The sequence below is a fragment of the Rhea americana genome, unplaced genomic scaffold (genome assembly GCF_003343005.1).
Source record: "Rhea americana isolate MKP2758 unplaced genomic scaffold, rheAme1 scaffold_2, whole genome shotgun sequence".
Lineage (NCBI taxonomy): Eukaryota > Metazoa > Chordata > Aves > Rheiformes > Rheidae > Rhea > Rhea americana.
This window is the reverse complement of record NW_028186149.1, coordinates 14,151,344-14,171,402: the sequence shown is the minus strand read 5'-3', so window position 1 is coordinate 14,171,402 and position 20,059 is coordinate 14,151,344. Positions and strand designations below refer to the sequence as shown.

The 20,059-nt window shown below is 35.2% G+C and overlaps 1 protein-coding gene across 12 annotated transcripts in view; it reads left to right on the top strand.

Moving 5' to 3' along the window:
- ZNF644 (zinc finger protein 644) overlaps positions 1-20,059 on the top strand; it is an 80,263-nt gene that overhangs the window by 48,884 nt on the left and 11,320 nt on the right. For 5 of the 12 annotated variants that reach the window (XM_085303539.1, XM_085303537.1, XM_085303540.1 and 2 more), the window contains exons 2-5: positions 93-144; positions 14,035-14,108; positions 15,411-18,451; positions 18,625-19,230. In XM_085303539.1, coding sequence (XP_085159665.1) covers positions 15,442-18,451; positions 18,625-19,230 — 3,616 coding nt within the window. In that variant the 5' untranslated portion in view covers positions 93-144; positions 14,035-14,108; positions 15,411-15,441. Of the gene's footprint in view, positions 1-92; positions 145-14,034; positions 14,142-15,410; positions 18,452-18,624; positions 19,231-20,059 lie in introns of all 12 variants that reach the window. The other 7 variants (XM_085303544.1, XM_085303545.1, XM_085303546.1 and 4 more) reach the window with 4 other exon arrangements.

The following is a 20,059-nucleotide window of genomic DNA, read 5'->3' as shown; positions in this document are numbered from 1 at the left end:
TCACCTTCATGCTTTGCTGTTCTTGTCGACTATTCTAGCGGACAAGCAGAAAACAATGTAACTGTACAGTAAGTTCCTCTTTTATTTTGCAGGTTTGTATTAATATGTAAGTGGATCTCCCAGCTTAATGCAAGTAAAACTAAGGTGAGTAAAAATGGTTTTGCCAGTTTCTTTGGATTGATGCTCAGAAAAAAGTGGTCAGTGGGAGGAAAAATAATTTTAATGAAACTTGTATCCTGATTACTGTAATTTGTAGACATGAAGTGTGGCAAAAGAAAGGACCAAACAATACCCTTCAAATATATTTAAATACATTTAAATTTATAATGACAAGTATATTTTTCCTCTTTAAATTGTTATAGTTGAAAAATTATGGCATTCTGTTAGCTGTTGAGAAACAAAATTAGGAAGACTTCTAACTTCTTTCCCTGCATATTATCCGCTTGGTTTGAAAGTACTGAAAATGAAGTTTGTTGCATTGTCAAAGCAATGTGTTAAACTTGTACTTCATTCTATTATTAAATAGGTGTATGGGAAATATGGCTAGCTACCAGAATAACATTTCGTGTTTTTAATAGTGAAATTCTACTTTTCTTCATTCCTGTCCTCAGGAACTCTTTTGGGAGATATTTGAAAGACTGGATATATGGAGATTTACTGCTAGTACTCAGGGGCTATAGAACCTGGGCAGTATGTGCCTCCCCCCACCTCCCACTTTCAATTGTAGTAACTGCATGAGATAAAGAATTTATCTAAGCCCAGATTTTGTTTCTGTTTGTTGATGTTTTACTTCAGGGAGATTTTGAACTATAAAATTGATATCCATTAATTAATATTCCATTTAATCATGTGGAACAAATTTAACAATTTACTTTAAACTATATTAAAATAGCTGAAGTTTTCGTGATTAGGTAATGCCCCAAAGTTCAATAATTTTCTTTACTATGGAGACAAGTCGTGATGGTATAATGTTTACACAAGTTTCCTTACCAAATAAAAGCAAAGTTCTCTGTTAATTTTCTGCTTAACTGTTTAACTAATRTGCCATCTCGGAATAGAGCAGCTTTTGGCAACTTGATATTTTGAAGAGGTGAGCGGGAGATTCAGTACACTCAAACAAGCTTGTTGTTCCTTTCTAATCTCTGATTAATAGGTAAACTTAAAATACTTAATGGAGCTTTTAAAAATAATAGCACATGCATTTTAAAATAGGCCTGACCTGCTTTGTTGTATCTTCTGTTCTCCTAAGACTTTTGAAGAGCTGCTCTCAACTGTAAGCAAAACAATTTGTGGGGAAATGGAAGATAGCTCTTCTTTTCAGTGTGGTTCCTTTGTATAATGTATAACTGATTCAGGGTTTAGATTATGAATTGCCTTCTAATCTATGAACAATTAAAAGGCAAGTTGAACTGCTTGTGTGTGTATGTGCTTATGTGTATATGGAGAAATACTTAATGCCAATGTGCTGCTTTAAAAAAGAGGAATAAGTACAAATCTGCAAAAAGAAATATTTTTTTCCTGATCTGAGCTTGAGTTTAAAACAGAAGAATCATGGCTAAGAAGATGGCTTGAATTTGTGGTAAGGTTTGTTTCCTGTGCCTTCAAATGCTTTCAGTTCTTAGTTTGTTCTGTCTCTTCTGATTTATGTGGTATCTAGTCACTGATTTAAATACACTTCGAAAAGTAATTGAGAAATCTGTGATATATAAGTAACTCTGTTAGGTTTTTTAAGCATGAAATCTGAATGAAACTCAAAAGTCCTTTCATCTTAATGGTTGTTGGCTAAGATTTTTTAAAAAAATAATTAAAAAAAAAAACTTCGGAGGAGAAAGCCTGTGTTCTTGCATATATAACGAGAACTGAAAATTTTATAAAAAGTGTTTGTAGCAACATTGTAAGAGTGTTTGATCAGTATTATTATTGCTTGGATAAGATCTGGAGTTTGATAGTCATAAGAAAATGATGGCTGAATGGTCACTAGAAAGCAGCCTGCATTACCGGGAAAAAAATAGAGAACAGGTATCTGGTTATACACACTTATGATATACCATAGATGCGTTGTATTGCAGTGTGCATTGCCTTTGAGTGCTGGTCTAGTCCTGTGACTCAAAAACAACATAGCAGAACTGGAGAAGGTTTGGAGAAGGGCAGTAGGGATAACTAGAGGTACGGAAAGACGCACAAGGAACTTGCCAAGTAGAGTGGGACTTCTCAGCATAAAAAGCTACTAACTGGACAAAGATACGAAAGCTTTATAAAAACACTGCAACGTGGAAGTTAATTAGGACAGATTATTTCTTGTCTCTTTAAATAAAAGTATTAGGAGATGTCAAATGAAACTTGCAGGTTGAGATTCAAGAAAAGACAATGTGTGATTAAAAAAACAGATTTTTTGCCAAAAGAAGTTTTCAGAGTTTTTCCACAAAGTTTTAAGGATCGCTCCACAAGTTCATGGAAGAGAAATCCATTGAGAAATTTAATAGAATCTAACTTTTGCACAGGAATTTCTTAAGCTGCAAGTTGTTGGAACCTGGGAGAGTATTTTGAGATAATGTCACTGTATTCTTTCTTTGTTGCTACTAGGCATCTGCTTAGCAACTGTTGGAAATAAGATCGTAAGCTAGATAGGTCTGTGGTATGACACAATGCACCTGTTCATATGATCCTTGAGCAAAAACAAGCCTTTCTCTTTTCTTGAGACATTGGCTGAAGAGTTGGTGAAGAATTTAATGGAAATGGTGATAATGTCAAGTGGTCTAGGAGAATGACCTGCAGCAGCCTTCTAAACAGAAATGAACAAGGTGGAACTTCAGAAAGAGCTTTCTACCCTTAGATGGAGCTTCAAAAGGTGGTCTTCGAAGAGCTGAGATTTATAAAATAATATTCAATTGTGAATCTAAGTGATGGGTTTGAGTAGAGTAAAGCTCAACAGTATGCCAAGCATTGAAATAACTGTTATGTAGGTGAAATACGACTGGAAATATATTTTATGTTAAATTTAGCAGAATAGTGACTAACTTCTGATTAACTTAATGAGTTTAAAACTGAGTGTTATCCCTGAAATAACTAAAACTCCTACACGTTCCAGAAAAGTAAACTGTAATTAGGCTTGTTACAGTGCAGTTTCTCCAGTTTATTAAATTGTGTACTTAATGCTTGGTATCATACTCTCATATACTAAAAGTGAATCTATATTGAACAAGCTGCTTCTCTCAACTGCCTCTGGACTTCTGTCTCCTCTCAAGCATAGTGACTGGAGCATCTTGTAAACTTTTGTCATGCCTGTTAACTCAATGTGGACTTGCAGGCTCCTCCTTTGATGTAAGCTTATGTCACTTAAATGCTAGTTGAAACTGCAGTTTCATGATTTGTTCAAACAGGTTATTTATGACAAAACAGTATTTCCTAATGACTTTGAAAGTGTACTTTTATGCAAATATTCTCTATGTGATCTTTTTTTGCTTTCTTAATTGTAAATCACTTGCTTTTCTATTTTTCTAATGAAAAAAGGTGTGATACCTTGATATTAGGGAATCAAATAAAAAATATTGCTAGTTAAAGATACATATATTCAAGATACTACTTACAAGCAGTGAATGGACTTTATTGGGTAGCTGTAGTCTTCRTTCTTAAGTTTTTTGCCTTCTGTACTGCATCTCCTGAGCTGTATAGGAGGACCTATCTTTTATGTATGGGGAAAGTTAGGAAAAATAGTCTTCATCTCAATGTGTTAGTGGTATAATAGGTCACACTTCCTTATATGTAACAGGAGAGGTTACAGAAATAGTGCTGAATTTTCCTGTAACAGTGTATAGAGTGAAGTCAGATTTTTAAGTGTTTGAGAGATCGGGCAAAACCAGCATTGCTTCCAGAGACTGTCGTACACGTATTCAGTACTGCTGTACCTAAACATGGAAAATCTAGCAAAGGACCACGGAAGCTGAAGTAGCACAGGATGGTAACTATGGGCATGTCTGATAGTGTTCCTTTTGCTTGGACAGGGATTTCGTATGATTTTCATTTTACTATTCAGATTATCTTGGTAACAACAGTAAAACTCAACTTTGAGTATGTTAAATCATTCATGGATAGTTTTTTTTTTTTTTTTTTTTTTTTTTTTAACAATTATTAGGGGAGAGACCATCAATCTATTGAATTAGGTTTGTCTGTACATCTGGTCACATACGGAGTTGTAAAGCTACAGGTCTTTTACAAAATACAGTGTTTGTGTTCATCAGTAAAGATTTATACTTGAAAAGATGACTTTCTCCGAGTTGACAGATTTTTTTTGCCCTTAAACTAAAAGGGTACAAGATAGTAAATAACAGTGCTAAGAAATGCTAAAAACTATCTCACAAGCTTTTTAACCCTTGATCATAGAGAGTGTTTATCTGTAATAAAGGATGGTAAGAACCAGTCTGCTGATGAGGGAGTGAACATCACTGAATATAATTAACTGTAATGAGGCTCTGAAGTAAATGAGTAAAAGCAGAGTGTTCATTTCAGGGAGTCTTTATCCAAAAATATTTGTAATTGGGAAGCATAGCATGCTTTAAGGGTTAAGAAGTCTACAGCAGTAGGTGGTGCAATTGTAAATATTAAAGTGTGTTTAGGAAGTAGATATCAGTCAAAAAAAGCAAAAATCATCAACAGTTATTTGATGTGTTTCAGGTTATGCTGGAGAGAAGAATAACTATTTTTTAAGATCAAAATTTTCCTAAAACTGAAAGATATGTCTTGTTCCAAGATATATTTCCATAAAATTGAGTTGAACTGTTTTTAATATTTTCAAGAAAGTTGTATTATAAATCCATTATGTTACATCATGTTATTGTCATGCAGGTTCTCTTCCTCTATGATCTTTGATACTGACACTTCAGGGCTAACTCAGGCAGATAATGAACACTATAGTTGGATGCACTTCAGGAAAGACTCATGTCAAAACAACCAGATGAGTCTGATTTCTGAAAGTCCTTCCCAGTGTGGTTGTGATGTTTGCATACTAACAGAGTATAAATGCGAACAACCTGTGTACTATTCAAATGAAAAACTGCATGGTGGTAACTTTAAACGTTTTTGTTCCAGTTACTGAATTTGGCTTTTTCTGAAGTTTGTGGTTTCTGCGAGAATAAGATGTGAGTGATCCTGTAGTTGCAATAGTAGGTGGAACAGTGTCCAGGGAAGATAACTAATTATTAGAATCAGTTTGCTCCAGTATAGGTACTGGGCATGTGTTGAAAGTGTTCTTTACCCACTGCTCACAGTAGATTTTCTTATTATAGGAAAAGTCACTTTAACTGAAAGGCAGTTTCAGCTTTGCATATGAAAGTTCAGCGGTTTTGCTTTGACTAGTTTTAAATACTTGTCTTAGTACACCATGAGTTGATGTGCTCATTTGGAGGAGAGGAGAATGTTTTCAGTTTTGTGGCCTTTACAAATGGGGAAAAAATCAGGTTGCACAAAGAACTTGACTGCCACTTGGTGGCAGTACTTGACTTCAGAAGGACTTGTTTCAGAGCAAATGAACTGACTTTAATCCTTTAAAACGAAAGGTTAAGGGAGAGTAGCTTTGTTCTAAAATTTTTTTAAAGTTACTGATATATTTTAGAATTAAAAAAATACTTATCTGAACTAGTGAAGAGTTACGTTTATGTATGTCAATGGAAAATCTAGCTAYCATGTCCAATAAATAATTTAAGATAATTCCTTGTATTAATATTCTTAGTAGATGTATTTGATGTTCTCCAGTTTGAGTTATCTTAGCATTTGCTTCTAGCATTTTATTTCCATTGAATAGTGTACTTCAGAGGAATATTAGAATGTTGAATTTGCTTCATGATAGTGCGCCTCTTTGTAGTGTTGTCCCTTGCAGGTAAACAGAAGACTGACAGAACTGCTTTTCTTGCCTCTGATTTTTTTTCCTGATTTTTCATTTTTTTATATATATATATATATTAAAGTAACATTTTTAGGAAAAGATTTCACATTCAATTTTTCTGTCAACAGAGCTACTAAATGTTTGTGCCCTACTCTTGGTTTATTGCCTCTCAGTTRTGCTCATGGAGCAGTGTCTGGGTCCCAGTCTTTTAAACAAGATAATGATAAACTGAAGGAAGGAGTGTGAAGGAGCAGAGGAAGGCAGGAGTCATTTAAATCGGCTTTGCTGCAAAGAAAAGTGTAACTGCAGTGTATAGCACAATAATCTGACAGGGTATGGCTCCATATTGAAACTACTGTTCCCTCTTCTGCCAGCCAAACTATTCTGCAAAGACATCAGGACTTTCGTTTTAGCATTCCTATCTTCCTCCTTCCCCTCACCACTCTTTCCCCCTCCCCCCTTCCCCCCCCCCAAAAAAAAAAAAATCAAAACAAAACAAAAACCTTGCAGCGGTGGGACTGGAGCCTGCAAGGGTGCTGGTACTTTCCTAAGCATGCTCCATGCTCTGATGGTGAAATTTCTCACTTGCTGTGATTAGAGTTATAATAGAGCATTAGTGATGGGGGGAGGATGAGTTCTGTGAGGAGGAAGTATTTTCTTATATTGCTTCAAAAGCTGACACTAAGTGTCTAGCATCCTTAGACCTCTTTAAGGTGTGAAATATCAAGAAAGCATCTGGGCAAAGTACCCTAACCTAGGAGATGGGCTCATGCTGCTAATAGGTAAATGTATTGATTGTGGAAAGTCCTGAATCTTAAAAACATTAGTAGAATCTGAGGTGAAGCTTGAAGCACATATATATTTGGGAGTAATAACAGTAATGTTTTGTGAGAGAACCTTGGAAAGCAGGAACACTGAAAGAGAGGTTAGAAGGAAAGAGCAGCAAATCACAGTATTGCTGTTGAATATGTTATATTTAACTCAAATTTGAGAAAATGCCGTTTTGCAATATGCCTAGACTTTCATTAAAAGTTTCTTAAACTGTCAAAATTATGAATCAGAAATGGTAGTTGGAAACTTTTTTTGATAAAATCCTCTTGTGCCTATACTGCTGATGTTTTGAAATTGAAAAAAAGTGAAGTGAATAAAATCTGAGCATCAGGAGCATTACTATCGGTTAATAAAATAAAATATTCATSATATTGTGTCTAGGTTAAACAATTGGTGGTATCTTACATTAGGCATCAGAATACATTTGACTAAAAAAGGCAGGTAATGATAATGCAAAAAATGAAGAGTGCTCTATCAAAAGCTTATTTTTTAGAGGAAAAATAAGCAAGCATGTAAGATCAGAAGGAAAAGAATTTATCAGTGAATGTAAGAGTTTGAATTTCTGGAGAAATTCAATGTATTAGTATCAGAGCATTAAGTCAAGAGAGAGTCTTTAACCTTCTGGCAAATATTCCTTATTAATGAGACTTAAAGACCTCTTTGTACTTAAGCAAATGTTCGAAATTTTGTAATCACTAAGTAATTGAGGAAGATGTCTGATACTAAAAAAATCTAACAACAAAGGTATAGCAAGATTTATCAACTTCAGTTTTAAGTTGTTGGGAGGCAGAAAAATAAAATGGAAAGAGATGTATGTTTATTTCCAAGTAGTTGCTATCGAATGAGTTAAGGGATACAATACTTAGAATACTTACAGGACAAGAGAAAGTATATTTAACATTGTAGAAAGTATGTTTCCATTCAGTTATAAGTTATTTGCTTCCATTGTAATCCAGGATAACTCCTTTATATTTTAGTCCAGTCCTCAATATCTTCCTGCATGTAAAGTCTATGAATGTAAGAAGTAGGCAGTCAATGAAGAAATTCACAATTTGAGAAAGAGGTCACCGTAAGGAGGCAATAATACTTGGAATGCAAGTGTATTTTTGTTTTTAGCCTTAAATATATTTATTTAACAGTAGAGCAGAGGTGAGAGTAGATTTGTAATACAGTGATGGGAAAGGGAGAGAAGCTGACCATCTCAGGCCCACCAGAGTATGGGAGTTGGCATGCAGTTTCCACTCGAGCTGTAATTGTTCTGAGGTTGCTAGATTCAAAATCTTGTTTTTGTATTGCCTAGGCATCTTTTAGAAATATTTAATTCACTTAAAAATAATCTTGAGCACTGTAACCATCTTAAAATGCTGCATTAACACTTAGAACTAGGTAAAGTCATATATTTAATTCTTTTGGCACTTAAATTGTCTTGTCATTTATTTTATTGACTTCAGTATTGAATTTTAACATGGTGTACCCTCTTGTAAGTGACAAATTGATTTGTTTCCCCAAGCAAATCAATACTGGAAAATAAGATCAAGAATGGTTGGTGGTAGTAATGGTATTCTGTGATTTTTTTTTTTTTCTTTCAATTGTAAGACATTCATGCTTCAGTTTTGCAGTCTCTTCTTTAAGATGTGAGGTGTTTAAATACTGCTCTTAAACATTCCAGACAAGAAATCAAGTTACTAAAAATTTGACTTTTTWAAAAGCTATATTTTTCTGTTACTAACTGATACATGACCTTGAAGAAGCCGTTTCATTAAAACGAAGTTTCAGGTAAATAAACTTTCCAAGTATAATCTTAATGAAAAGGTCAATGACTTTTGTARGTTGATGGATTAGTAGAAAACCATCCTACTTCTGAAAGACCTAAACTTGAGATATTAAATTTCATCATGGAGAACCTTCTTGCAACTTGGCTTGCACTGTAATTTTTAAAACATTTACTGACTTAATGTCTTTTTGTTGTTTAGAGAATTCAGAATCCTAGGAACTGTCAAATTTCTTGTAGAACAATAGTTTTATTTTTTCCTCTATTCTACCTTACAAATGCTTTATATATATATATATATATATATATATATATATGTATGTATATGTATATATATAGAAAATCTTGCATTTCAATTTTTCAGATGATGTCTTAAAAGTTTTTGTTTGAAATTTCTGTCAGACTTTGCACTGTGGTTGGATGTGTGTTGTAGAGTTGGTTAGAAATAGCTTGGAAATCTGAAGCATCATATGATCAGATAAGGAATAGTTAGCTGGCTTGGTTCTTTTTAGTCATATTTACTCTAAATTGACTCTATTCTTAAAGCACTGATCCAGAGAAGTGTGTTTGAGATGAGCATTAAGTGACCTATATGCTCTGACAGGCAATAGGAGACACACATGGTATTTACACTATTAAGGCTATAGCAGTGTTTTAGCAGGAATTCGAACTAATATTCTGTCTCTGATCAGGGAGGTTTGCACAGATAGCAGTTTGAGCTGTAGCCGTGGTCTGTGCAGGGCACCTTCCTTTTGTGATAACGCTGTCCGGCTGGTAGAAGCTGAACCGGAGAATTTTCCAGTTCTGAGCACTGACAGTTCTTTTCCGATTGTGTTGATCTTCTGCAAGCTCCTGGAGAAAAGGCTGTGTGATTACTGTGGTACTTGGCCGTGGTGAACTTCTCCCACAGAAATCTGACAGCTGGGAAAAATCTTTCCTATTTTGATTTAATTAGTTTCTTGTTACACTCTTTAAGGATTTAGTAAGAATTCATGCTGGGGGAAAAATATCATTTGCACAGAAGGTGACTGATTGTTCCGTGGTTATTACGGGCAGCGGTAACTTTGTGTTTCCCAATAATGCAACTTCTTCATGTTGTGTCAGTGTTTTTTCTCACTGCTTTAAAAAGCAATTCTGATGTGGGAGTATAATTGACTAAGAGTTCTCAAGTGTTGGGTTTTTCATGTTAGCATCTATATACCAGAATTTCAGGTATATTTTCTTTTCAAATGAATTCCTCAGCCTATAGCTGTATTACGTTACATACAAGCATGTGGTTATTAAGTGTGGGAGGGCAGTATTCTTAGTACTGTGGTATACATATTAAACAAGCTCTGTGCACTACAGAAGTTTGTGGGTTTTAAACATAAGTACTACAGATAGTTTGCATGTATGTTATGTAGAAGAGAATGTATTTTAAAGTGCTTAACTTGCAAACAGAAAACTGGAGGGCAGAGTGAGTCAATGACTTGTCGTTTGGTTGTAAAGCTTTGCAGTTCTGTTTCCAGCTGGAGAGTGGATCAAGATAGCTTTTAGGAAGAAGTGAAGAACAAATCCTGTAACACATTTTTCTGGTGATCAAAAAGCATCATCGTTTATTTTTATATTGCTAGATAACACCCAAGACCTAGTAGATATGAAGTTTATGCTGCACATTACTGTGTGGAAGAGACATGAACATCATCCAAATATCCTAACRTGATCTTTCTGAAAATACGGCTGGTGTATGCTAGTCTACTTGGTACTTTAGGAGACWGTCTGTCTCTCTCCTCCTCTCTTCCTCAGCTGATGCCTATAAAACTTGTACTAGTTCATCTTTCTCCATATAGTCATTAATTTTTCCAAAGGTTCTTAAATTTTCACCAAGTTTGTCGTAATTAAGTTAATAAAGGAATAGGCTGTGTATTGTGGCAGGAATGGAAGTCGCCTCTGCTTTAGTTTTGTGCAGTGACGGATTTAAGCTATCTTTGGTCTACTGTTTTTGCTAAAAAATCTGTAACTCCATCATCTCATGTATCTCAGCTTTATTACAGGAATGCTTGTGGATAAAATGATGGATTTTTTTATTAGTTTTCTATATTTACGTGACAAAGTCTTGAAGAAATAACAAATCTAAATGAAAGTTGGGGGAACCTGAAATACCTTTCATATCCCTTGAATATTTGAATAGTCTTATGTGTCCTTATTATTCCTATGCCTGCTTAAAGAACTTGACTTAACGAGGAGTTACTTAGCACAGGATTACTTCGGTTTTTTTGATCTTTTATTTCTTTTGTCTTTGTTACAGCACTGTTGAAATTGTGTCTTCAGTTTCTAGGCTATAAATCAATCTATTTAGAAACTGATTTCTAAGTTTTTGCGCTACTTAATTGTCACTGTGTATGTTTTTAGTTCATTGGGTTATATTTATAAATTTAGTAAGAAACTTAGTATTTAACCACAGAAGAGCACTTCGTACTTTTTGCAAACTCATCCAAATTACTCCATCTTAATTCTTCTGTTTCACTGTGCTTTCATATCTTAACCTCCTAGTAGAATAAGGTCCCCCCCCCCAAGAAAAAAAAAGGGAGGGGGGGGCGACAGATTTCTATCTGAAACTTGCAGGAGGCAACAGCAAACTACATTTAGCTCTGGAGTGTGGTTTTAATGAAGTAACATTGTGTGATAGCATTGCACTTAATTTGGTGTGTGACCCTATTATGTAGCAAAGGTGGTCATTTTGAAATGAGAGCTTGAAATCGTTGTAAACCTACTTGTAGTAAATACAGTTAATAATGTACATAGAAGAATGGAATTAAGTGCATTTCCTATCAAAAAGAATTATTAATGAACAGAAAGTGGACAGCGTGGATCTGATGACAGGAAGGTTGTATCTAATCTGAATTACTTAGTGACCTAGTAAGCTTGCTCAGAGGGATTACCGAATAATTATGTTAATATGCAATTATCACCTCATTTCTTATGTAGTAACCTCAAGATGTAGTGTAGTATGGGTGTTATAGCAAGTGCTGATAGTTTGCAAAAATACTGATGTTAGAGATTTTTGAGACAATAAGATTAGCTTAAGGCATTTAAATGATGATCTGTCAGCTTGAAGACAGATCTGACCTTACACCTTTTTTTTTTTTTTATTGCTTACAGTATCTGGCCACAGGCAGCCTTATCTACAGAACTCATTATGATTTTTCTAAAATTGATGTTTTATGAAAAAATAAATAGATCAAAAACTGTTTAAGAAATTATCATGCAAATTTACTAGTATTCCGTAATCAAATTGAGGTGGAGTGGAAGGTGACCCAGCTAAATCTTTGGTTTTTGTTTGTATGTGCTTGTATAGGCTTTTTGAAGCATTATCATTTTGTATTTATACAAATCTCCTCAATACATTGCAATAGCACCTGCAAACATTATGTCTATGCAAACATAGAAGGTTTTAGTCAGCAGTTGTTCTGTCTTAAATAAAAATTTAGTCCAAATGCATAGTGCTTGCCTTGGTAGGGGATCTGTTAAGCACTATTTGCAATGTTAAACATTGAGAGATTAAGCTTTTAATTTAGCTTTTTGAAATACAGTAAACATAGGTTAATTACTATATATTCTGACAGAATTAGTACAATGCATACTTTTCGTGCGATGGAGAAAATGATGCTTTTAAAAATGTGTGGTGGAAATAAGCTAAGAATATTGTATATTCTTGGTTGAATCTTAGTTGTGACAGTGGTTGGAGATTTTTTGTTTTGTTTTGCTTTTCTCCCTTCTTCTCAAAGCTCAGGGTTAGGTAGTGTTTCAGTTTGAGTATTGTGCTTCCCACATGGTACAGGTTAAGTAGTAACAATTTTCCCAAATGATGGTATTGTGTAGGTGTTCTTGCATTTATCTAGTTACACATATCTTTGTGTGTGTACCCACAAAATGGAGGAGCTAATTTAACTGTCAATGAAGTATTGAATTTTGGTTCTGTTATCACAAGACTCTGAATTCCTGTAATTTAAAAGGATATATACTTACCTTAATAGCACTAGCTTAAATCTGTTAAGCTGATTTTTGTTGTCTTGTGTATAAGATAGGGAATGACACCACCTTGATAGCTGAGAAATGTGATAATTAGCAGAAAATGATTAAAATGTTACGGTAATATTACTGATAYAGTAAGCTTTCAGGTGTGATCCAAAGACTGAATTATATAGGGACAGCTCTGCTAGCAAAGAGGTCTTCTAATCGGATGCATGTGGAATAGTTCACAATATCTATAAATTCAGAATGTAAGGAGGGGTATTAAAAATTGCACAGTGCATTATTTTTTATTTTTATTTTTATTTTATTTTTATTTTATTTTTATTTTTTATTATTATTGCATTATTTATGATCCCTTCGAAGGGCGTCTTGGGTTATAGGTGGTTGTATGGTGCCCTTGCCATTTTTTAACTTAAGCTTTAACAGTAATATTTAGAGTCTTTGTGTATAGTTTTGTTTGCAGAGCAACACAGTTTTGTCCTCATTGTGCAAACTTGTGAGAAGTTTTGGGGAGCCTTTCCGCTAATGAGGGCTGCGGGCTCAAGCAGGCCTGCTCGTCTCGGTTTGCCGCCCTGCTGTTCGGGGGGCGCTGGWGAAGTCTCCTTCAATGGGAAGCGTCTGTTCCTCCTCTGAGCCCCTCACACCAGAACAGATGGGTGGAACTTGGAACAGGGAAGGTTTTACCTCCGAGGTGGTAACAGTGAAGCCACTCATTAACACTGAATTTACCACTTCGTTAGCAATGTTGTTTCCGGTTGAGAAAAGCCAATATAGGCTCTCAGATTGACTGAGCATACATTTGTCTACCTCTGTGATGATAATATGAGGAGAATACACATTTTCTGGCATAACTAACTAACAAAACTTCTTGTAAACTTTTTTGTGTGCATTTTTGAACTCTGCTGCCTAGTTTATATGAAATTTATACTGTTCAGTGATAAAATTGTTACAGGTGCAGTGGTGCATGCTTGGAGCTGTCACTTTCTTTAACTGACTTTTGCATTACTGATTTTTAGTACATGTTTGTGCTGCCCATTTCTAACTTGTCTGTGTGATGTAAATACTCCTGCTGGGTGGTGCATTATCACCATATTAGGGTGATAGCATTGAATATGATCCTACTGGCAGTCTCTTTTTTATTATGGCAGAAACGGAACCAGGTCAAAGCAGCAAAAAACTCAAAAAATTTAAGAAATGGGCCAACAAAAAAGAGATTGTTTTGAGCAATAGCATGCTTGCAAAAAGGCATAATAATAAGCAATATAATCATGTTTTATGATGTACTTTGATTTTAAGCATTTCTTACTGAACTGATGTGTGTTGCTGTAGTTTTTTTATATTGGGTGGTTCAGTGATTGTGTAGCGGAGGCAATATTTTTTAACTTCTTGCATTGAGAAGTTTTTCATTACATTTTACCTTAAAATATAGCTTATTTCACCTTAAAAGTAATGAATGTCATATTACATTTAGTCTGTGACATATAAAGATGAAAGTGGTGCCCGTTAAGCAGGCTGGTTTTTCTTTTTTTCCTCTCCTTAGGAAAAAAAAGATGTCATATGTGGTCTTCCTTTGTTTCAATGAAGGACCATTGCGAGGAGCCCTGGATGTTTGTTGTGAGTTAAAACATCTTAATTGAAGGAGTCTAGGTAATGACTCCTTTTAACAGAACTTTTATTCAAAATGTTAGTTAATAACTGAAGCTAAATATGTGATAACAGGAGCCAAAGTGAGTACTCCTTAAGGATATAATATGTGATGGTGTGGTTTGTGTTATTTCCCTAGCACGCCCCCCACGTCACCACCCTCAAATAATGATAGATGCTTCCAACTCCTGGGTAGATGTTTTAATGGCTTACTCCTATTGTGTTCTTTGGGTCTGCACAAATGTTAAATACTGAATAGCCTTAAATTCACACTCTGGTTTACTGCACACTGGTGTGTAGGCAAGCCCCTTGTGCTCACTAAGTGTCAGGTAGATTATTTTGCATGCAAATGAAAATCACTTGTAGAAAAACATACTTAGGCACACAGAGTATCCCCGAGGGAATTAATATGTAGTAGCTCTCTATACTAGTAGACTCTACTGTTGTCATGCTCTGGATTCAACATGRTGATTTGCTAAGGAACATAAATCCTAATTAACATTTTTCCTGTTGGTTAATTTTTCCACCTTTGAGGCAATATTGTTTTACTTGCTTAGCATTTAACATGGCCGTATAGCATAAACAGGACCTGATTTTAAAGGAGAGTTATTTTTATAAAGTGGGAATTGTAAAAAGTTTATTTTCTTCAATGAGCTTTATGATCCTTTGCAATGTTTCCATCAGTAATCATATATAGTAGAAATTGGATTAGTTTTGTTTTCTGTATTAATAACAAAGAAAACAGTTTTGTAAGCCTCTGTGTAGAATCAGATCAGTGGTATACAAGTACTTTACGTACCTGAAAATATCACTTTGTTTAAAGATTATTTTAGCTTCACAGATTCTAAAGGCAAGTATGGTTAAAAAGTTAATTGAAATTACTCCTATAGATGTCTGCAGATTCTTTACTCAAAACTTGTTTTGTGTCCAGAAAAATATTGAAGATAAAAATGTGTTCATGTTTAGGTACACACAACATGTTTGCGCAGTTTTCATCATTAGTATTTTCCTCATTTTGCTTGCACATAGGTGTTTGGACATCTTAAACTAGGACACTAGTCAGTCAGTAGTTTGCTCTACAGTTATTAATGTGGCCCATAAATTTATACAGTTTTTGAACTGGTTAAAAAAATCTATCTTTTCAGCTTACAGTATGAAAAAGGGTGCTCCTGGAGAAAACTGTAAATTAAAACTGCCATTATTATTAATTTCTGTGAGTGCCTGATTCATTTCTTTTTTTTTTTTTTTTTTTTTTTTTTTTTTTTTTTTTAGTATAAATATACTTAATGGACAGACCGGCAATATGGATGATTTGGAAATAAATCCTGAAGTCACTGGTGCTAAAGAAGAAATCTTATGTGATGATAATTTCGTATCTGAGGAAGAAGGTGGCATTCCTAAACCACAAGAGAGTGACACATCATTTCAGAAGAACAATACATTGACTCTGTCTGAGGAACTATCAAGGGACAGATCTGAAAAAGCCTTAAGTGGAGGCCAGACTTCTTTATTTATTCACACTGGTGCTCCTACTGTTTCTAGTGAAAACTTTATCTTGCCTAGAGGAACTGCTGTTAATGGACCAGTTTCACACTCCACCTCAACCAAGACTTCCATTATGAATAAAGGCAGCRTTTCATTAACCACTGGACAGTCTGCAGGTCATCATACAGATTCCTGCTCAACTTTGACAGTGGTTCATGATCTTCAGTTGCCTGCAAAGAGTACAACACAGACATCAAGTCAGCACCAAGTTTTATTTTTGTTACCTGATGTAGCACATGCTAAGAACCTGACTCATTCCATTAAAAATCTACCTACCTCTGCTTCAGTTGGTTGTGATTCACCGAAATCAGTAGGAAATAGTGTAGATAGCACTTTAGTAGGCGAAGTAGAAGTTTGTGAGGATGATAAAAATTTACTAGTAAAAGAAGATTGTGTTGATGCATTAACAGGCATTTCCTCAGGTACAAGTGGTTTCAGATCAGGATGTGATCCCAGCTGGGATCCTCAAAAAGAGTTTATACAGTTTCTTATGACAAATGAAGAAACAATAGAGAAGTCTCCTGTTCACTGTAAAGTAGGTCTAGAAAAAAAGAGAAAAAGAAAAATGGATGTTAGCAAAATAACACGCTATACTGAAGACTGTTTTAGTGATACCAGTTATATTCCCAGTAAATCAAAATTACTAAATGTTGACTTCTTAGAGCAGAATGAGGAGCTACAAATAGTAGAACCACAAAGATACTCGTTGAGTAAAGTAAAGCCTGAATCCACAGATGAAGAGTTGGAAGCTGTTGATGCTATCCAACAGCTGATTTATAGTCCTGCTAGTAACTGTGCAGAAGATACTTCTCCTGTTCACACTAGCACTTTTCTTTCCAGTTCTTTAAAAAATAAATGTGAACAGAATGATTCTGAATCACCATCTACTTTCAGTACTGATGAACCATCATTTTATCCATGTACAAAGTGCAATGTGAATTTTAGGGAGAAGAAACATCTGCATAGGCATATGATGTACCATTTAGATGGGAATAGTCATTTCCGACATCTCAATGTCCCCAGGCCCTATGCATGTAGGGAATGTGGACGGACATTTCGAGATCGTAATTCACTTCTTAAACATATGATCATTCACCAGGAAAGAAGACAGAAACTAATGGAAGAAATCCGTGAATTGAAAGAACTTCAGGATGAGGGTAGGAGTGCACGGTTACAGTGCCCACAGTGTGTATTTGGTACCAATTGTCCCAAAACATTTGTGCAGCATGCAAAGACCCATGAAAAAGATAAAAGATATTATTGCTGTGAGGAGTGCAATTTCATGGCTGTGACAGAAAATGAACTGGAATGCCATCGAGGGATTGCTCATGGAGCAGTAGTCAAATGTTCAATTATCGGTAGTGACATATCCCAGAGGAAAACGCAGAAAAAGGCATCCATGAAAGATCCGTATTTAGGATCCTCAAAAAAGTCATCAGCATACATGTGTAAGATGTGTCCATTTACTACATCAGCTAGAAGCATTTTAAAAAAACACATGGAATATTTGCACCCAACATCATGCATTGATCCCTTTGGTAGCCATCTTAGATTAGAGAAAAGAAAAGGCAGCATAATTGAAGAATCTTTAGATTTTGGTAGCAGAACAAAACAGTTGATCAAACAATCTTCTACTTTCCCAAAGAACTCCGTTTTAAAACAGGATGTAAAAAGATCATTTGGCTCTACTTCACAGTCCAGTAACTTCACAAAACTTCACAAGAGACCCTACAGGATACAGAAGGCTCGGAAAAGCGTTTCACAGTCATCTGTAAGTGTGTGCAATCTAAATTCTACAAACAAGACCTTTTTGATTAGAAATAGCATTGAGCAGAAACCTAAGTATTTTCATCAAGCAGCAAAGCAGAAAGCTAGTGTCAAAACAAGCAGTAATTATTTGTATAGAAACAAGTATGCAAACTACAGGATGATTAAAAAATCTAGTGACTCTTATCCTTTACATATAAAAAAGGATGAGTCCAGCTCTGTCAGTTCTTTACGTTTATTTTCTTCATCAAGTAGTCCCCATAATAATTGTTTTGTCATGGATTCAAATAATCTTGATTGCAAAAGGGCAGAAGGCTGTAAAGATCGTAGGCATGTAGCTGTAAAAAGAGTGGTTAAAGAATCCAAGAGGGAAAGCTCTGTTACAGGAGATGATTTGGATTGCTATCCAGATTTTCTGCATAAAATGACTGTTGTTGTTTTACAGAAACTTAACTCTGCTGAAAAAAAAGACAGCTATGAAACGGAGGATGAAAGTTCATGGGATAATGTTGAACTATGTGATTACACTACACAGTCTGTGGAGGATGAATCTTACAGTGATATTAATCAGGAGCATGTAAACCTATTCCCCATATTCAAAGGTAAAATGGAAGATCATGAAGCTGGTGATAAATCTTCACTTAGTTATGAGCAGAATGATGGCTTTTATTTTGAGTATTATGAAGATGCTGAGGGTAGTAACTTCCTGCATGATTTGCATGATCCTCAGAATTTAGAAAATGTAGGATCAGCATTGCCAAAGCATAATTCAGTTTTCCATTGGACTGATTTGTCGCTTGAAAAGAAGTCCTGTCCATACTGTCCAGCAACATTTGAAACAGGTGTTGGCTTATCCAATCATGTCCGAGGACATCTTCACAGAGCTGGATTAAGCTACGAAGCCCGTCATGTTGTTTCACCAGAACAGATAGCAACAAGTGACAAAATGCAACATTTTAAAAGAACTGGAACAGGAACTCCTGTTAAACGCGTTAGAAAAGGTAAGTTTTTCTTAAATATGGGTATGCAGTGAAGGGGACAAAGGGATTTACTGAGCATTAAGCAAGACTTGCTTTATCTTGTAAAGCTTCTCATCCTTGTGGTTTGCTTTTCTAATGTTAAACTCTGTGTAATAAAGTGTCAAAATACTTGAAAAAGATTATTTTCTTTGTAGCAATTGAGAAATCTGAAACTTCCTCTGAGCATACATGTCAGCTCTGCGGAGGATGGTTTGATACAAAAATTGGATTGTCTAATCATGTGCGAGGACACCTGAAGAGGCTTGGCAAAACCAAGTGGGACGCACACAAGTCTCCAATCTGTGTTCTGAATGAGATGATGCAAAATGAAGAGAAATATGAAAAAATCCTAAAGGCTTTGAACAGTCGCCGCATTATTCCCAGACCGTTTGTTGCTCAGAAACTTACATCGAATGATGACTTTTTATCTCAGAATGTTATACCTCTTGAAGCATACCATAATGGCCTAAAGACTGAAGATACATCTGTGTCTGCATCAGAGGAAGAAGGGCTGAGTTTTCTAAATGAATGTGATGAAACAAAAGCAGTACTACATGATGAAAAAAAAAATCAGTCGCTTACACTGATAGAACTCCTGAAAAATAAAAGGTTAGGAGAAGAAAGGAATCCTGATATTTCTCCTCAAAAGATTCATAATCAAACTGCAAGAAAGAGGTTTGTTCAGAAATGTGTTCTTCCATTAAATGAAGACAGTCCATTGATGTATCAGCCGCAAAAAATGGACTTGACTATGCAGTCAGGTAAGATGATGTTTATAGCTGTTCTAACTACATTTCCAAAGAATCCTTTCATTTTTAGAAAATGTACAAGTGTAGAGTATTTTATTTGGAGTTCTGTTTATTTAATTCATGTTTTATTTTCAGAGGACATTGACTGCAAGAGGTAGCAGACTTTTCTTATGATTTTTTTCTTAACTGACTTCAGAAGCACCGATTTCTTTTGCATGGAATGTAGTTCCTATTTCTGCATATGGTTGGGCATGCAAATTAAAAGTGGATACAAAATGAGCCTCAGTAAGGAAGAAAACACATTCTACAATAACAATAAGCTGTAGTGTTCATGTGCATTTGGTAGACTAACAGTTCTCAGATATTTGGGCTTGTGACCCTGTTTCTGGGCTTTAAGACTATTGGTTTTGGAACTGCTTCATTTAAATCTTTGAGGCTTGTGCAAAGCAGCATTTGCTCAAATTGACAGAACTGCTGACACCCTTATAAAAGCATAATATTCTAAAACGATGAATATCTATGACTAATTTTGACATTTTAGACAAACTTACTCTTTCAACATAAATTCGTGTTTGTTGTAAAATTGTGGCTGCTGTAGGAAACTGATGCTTACTTTTTAGGGCTTGTCCATCCTGAATGAAGACCTGTGCTAGTTCAAGCTTTGTTTTAATACAGTTCTTGCCAGCAGCGTTCTAATACTCAACCCCTGACTGATACAGACAGATATTTTCCCTCCTCTGAGAATTGTGCTAACAAAACAATTCCATAATTAGCCTCCTAGGTGCTCTATATTGATAGAACAGTTTTTAGAATGACATTTTTAACCTACTTCTCTCTAGTC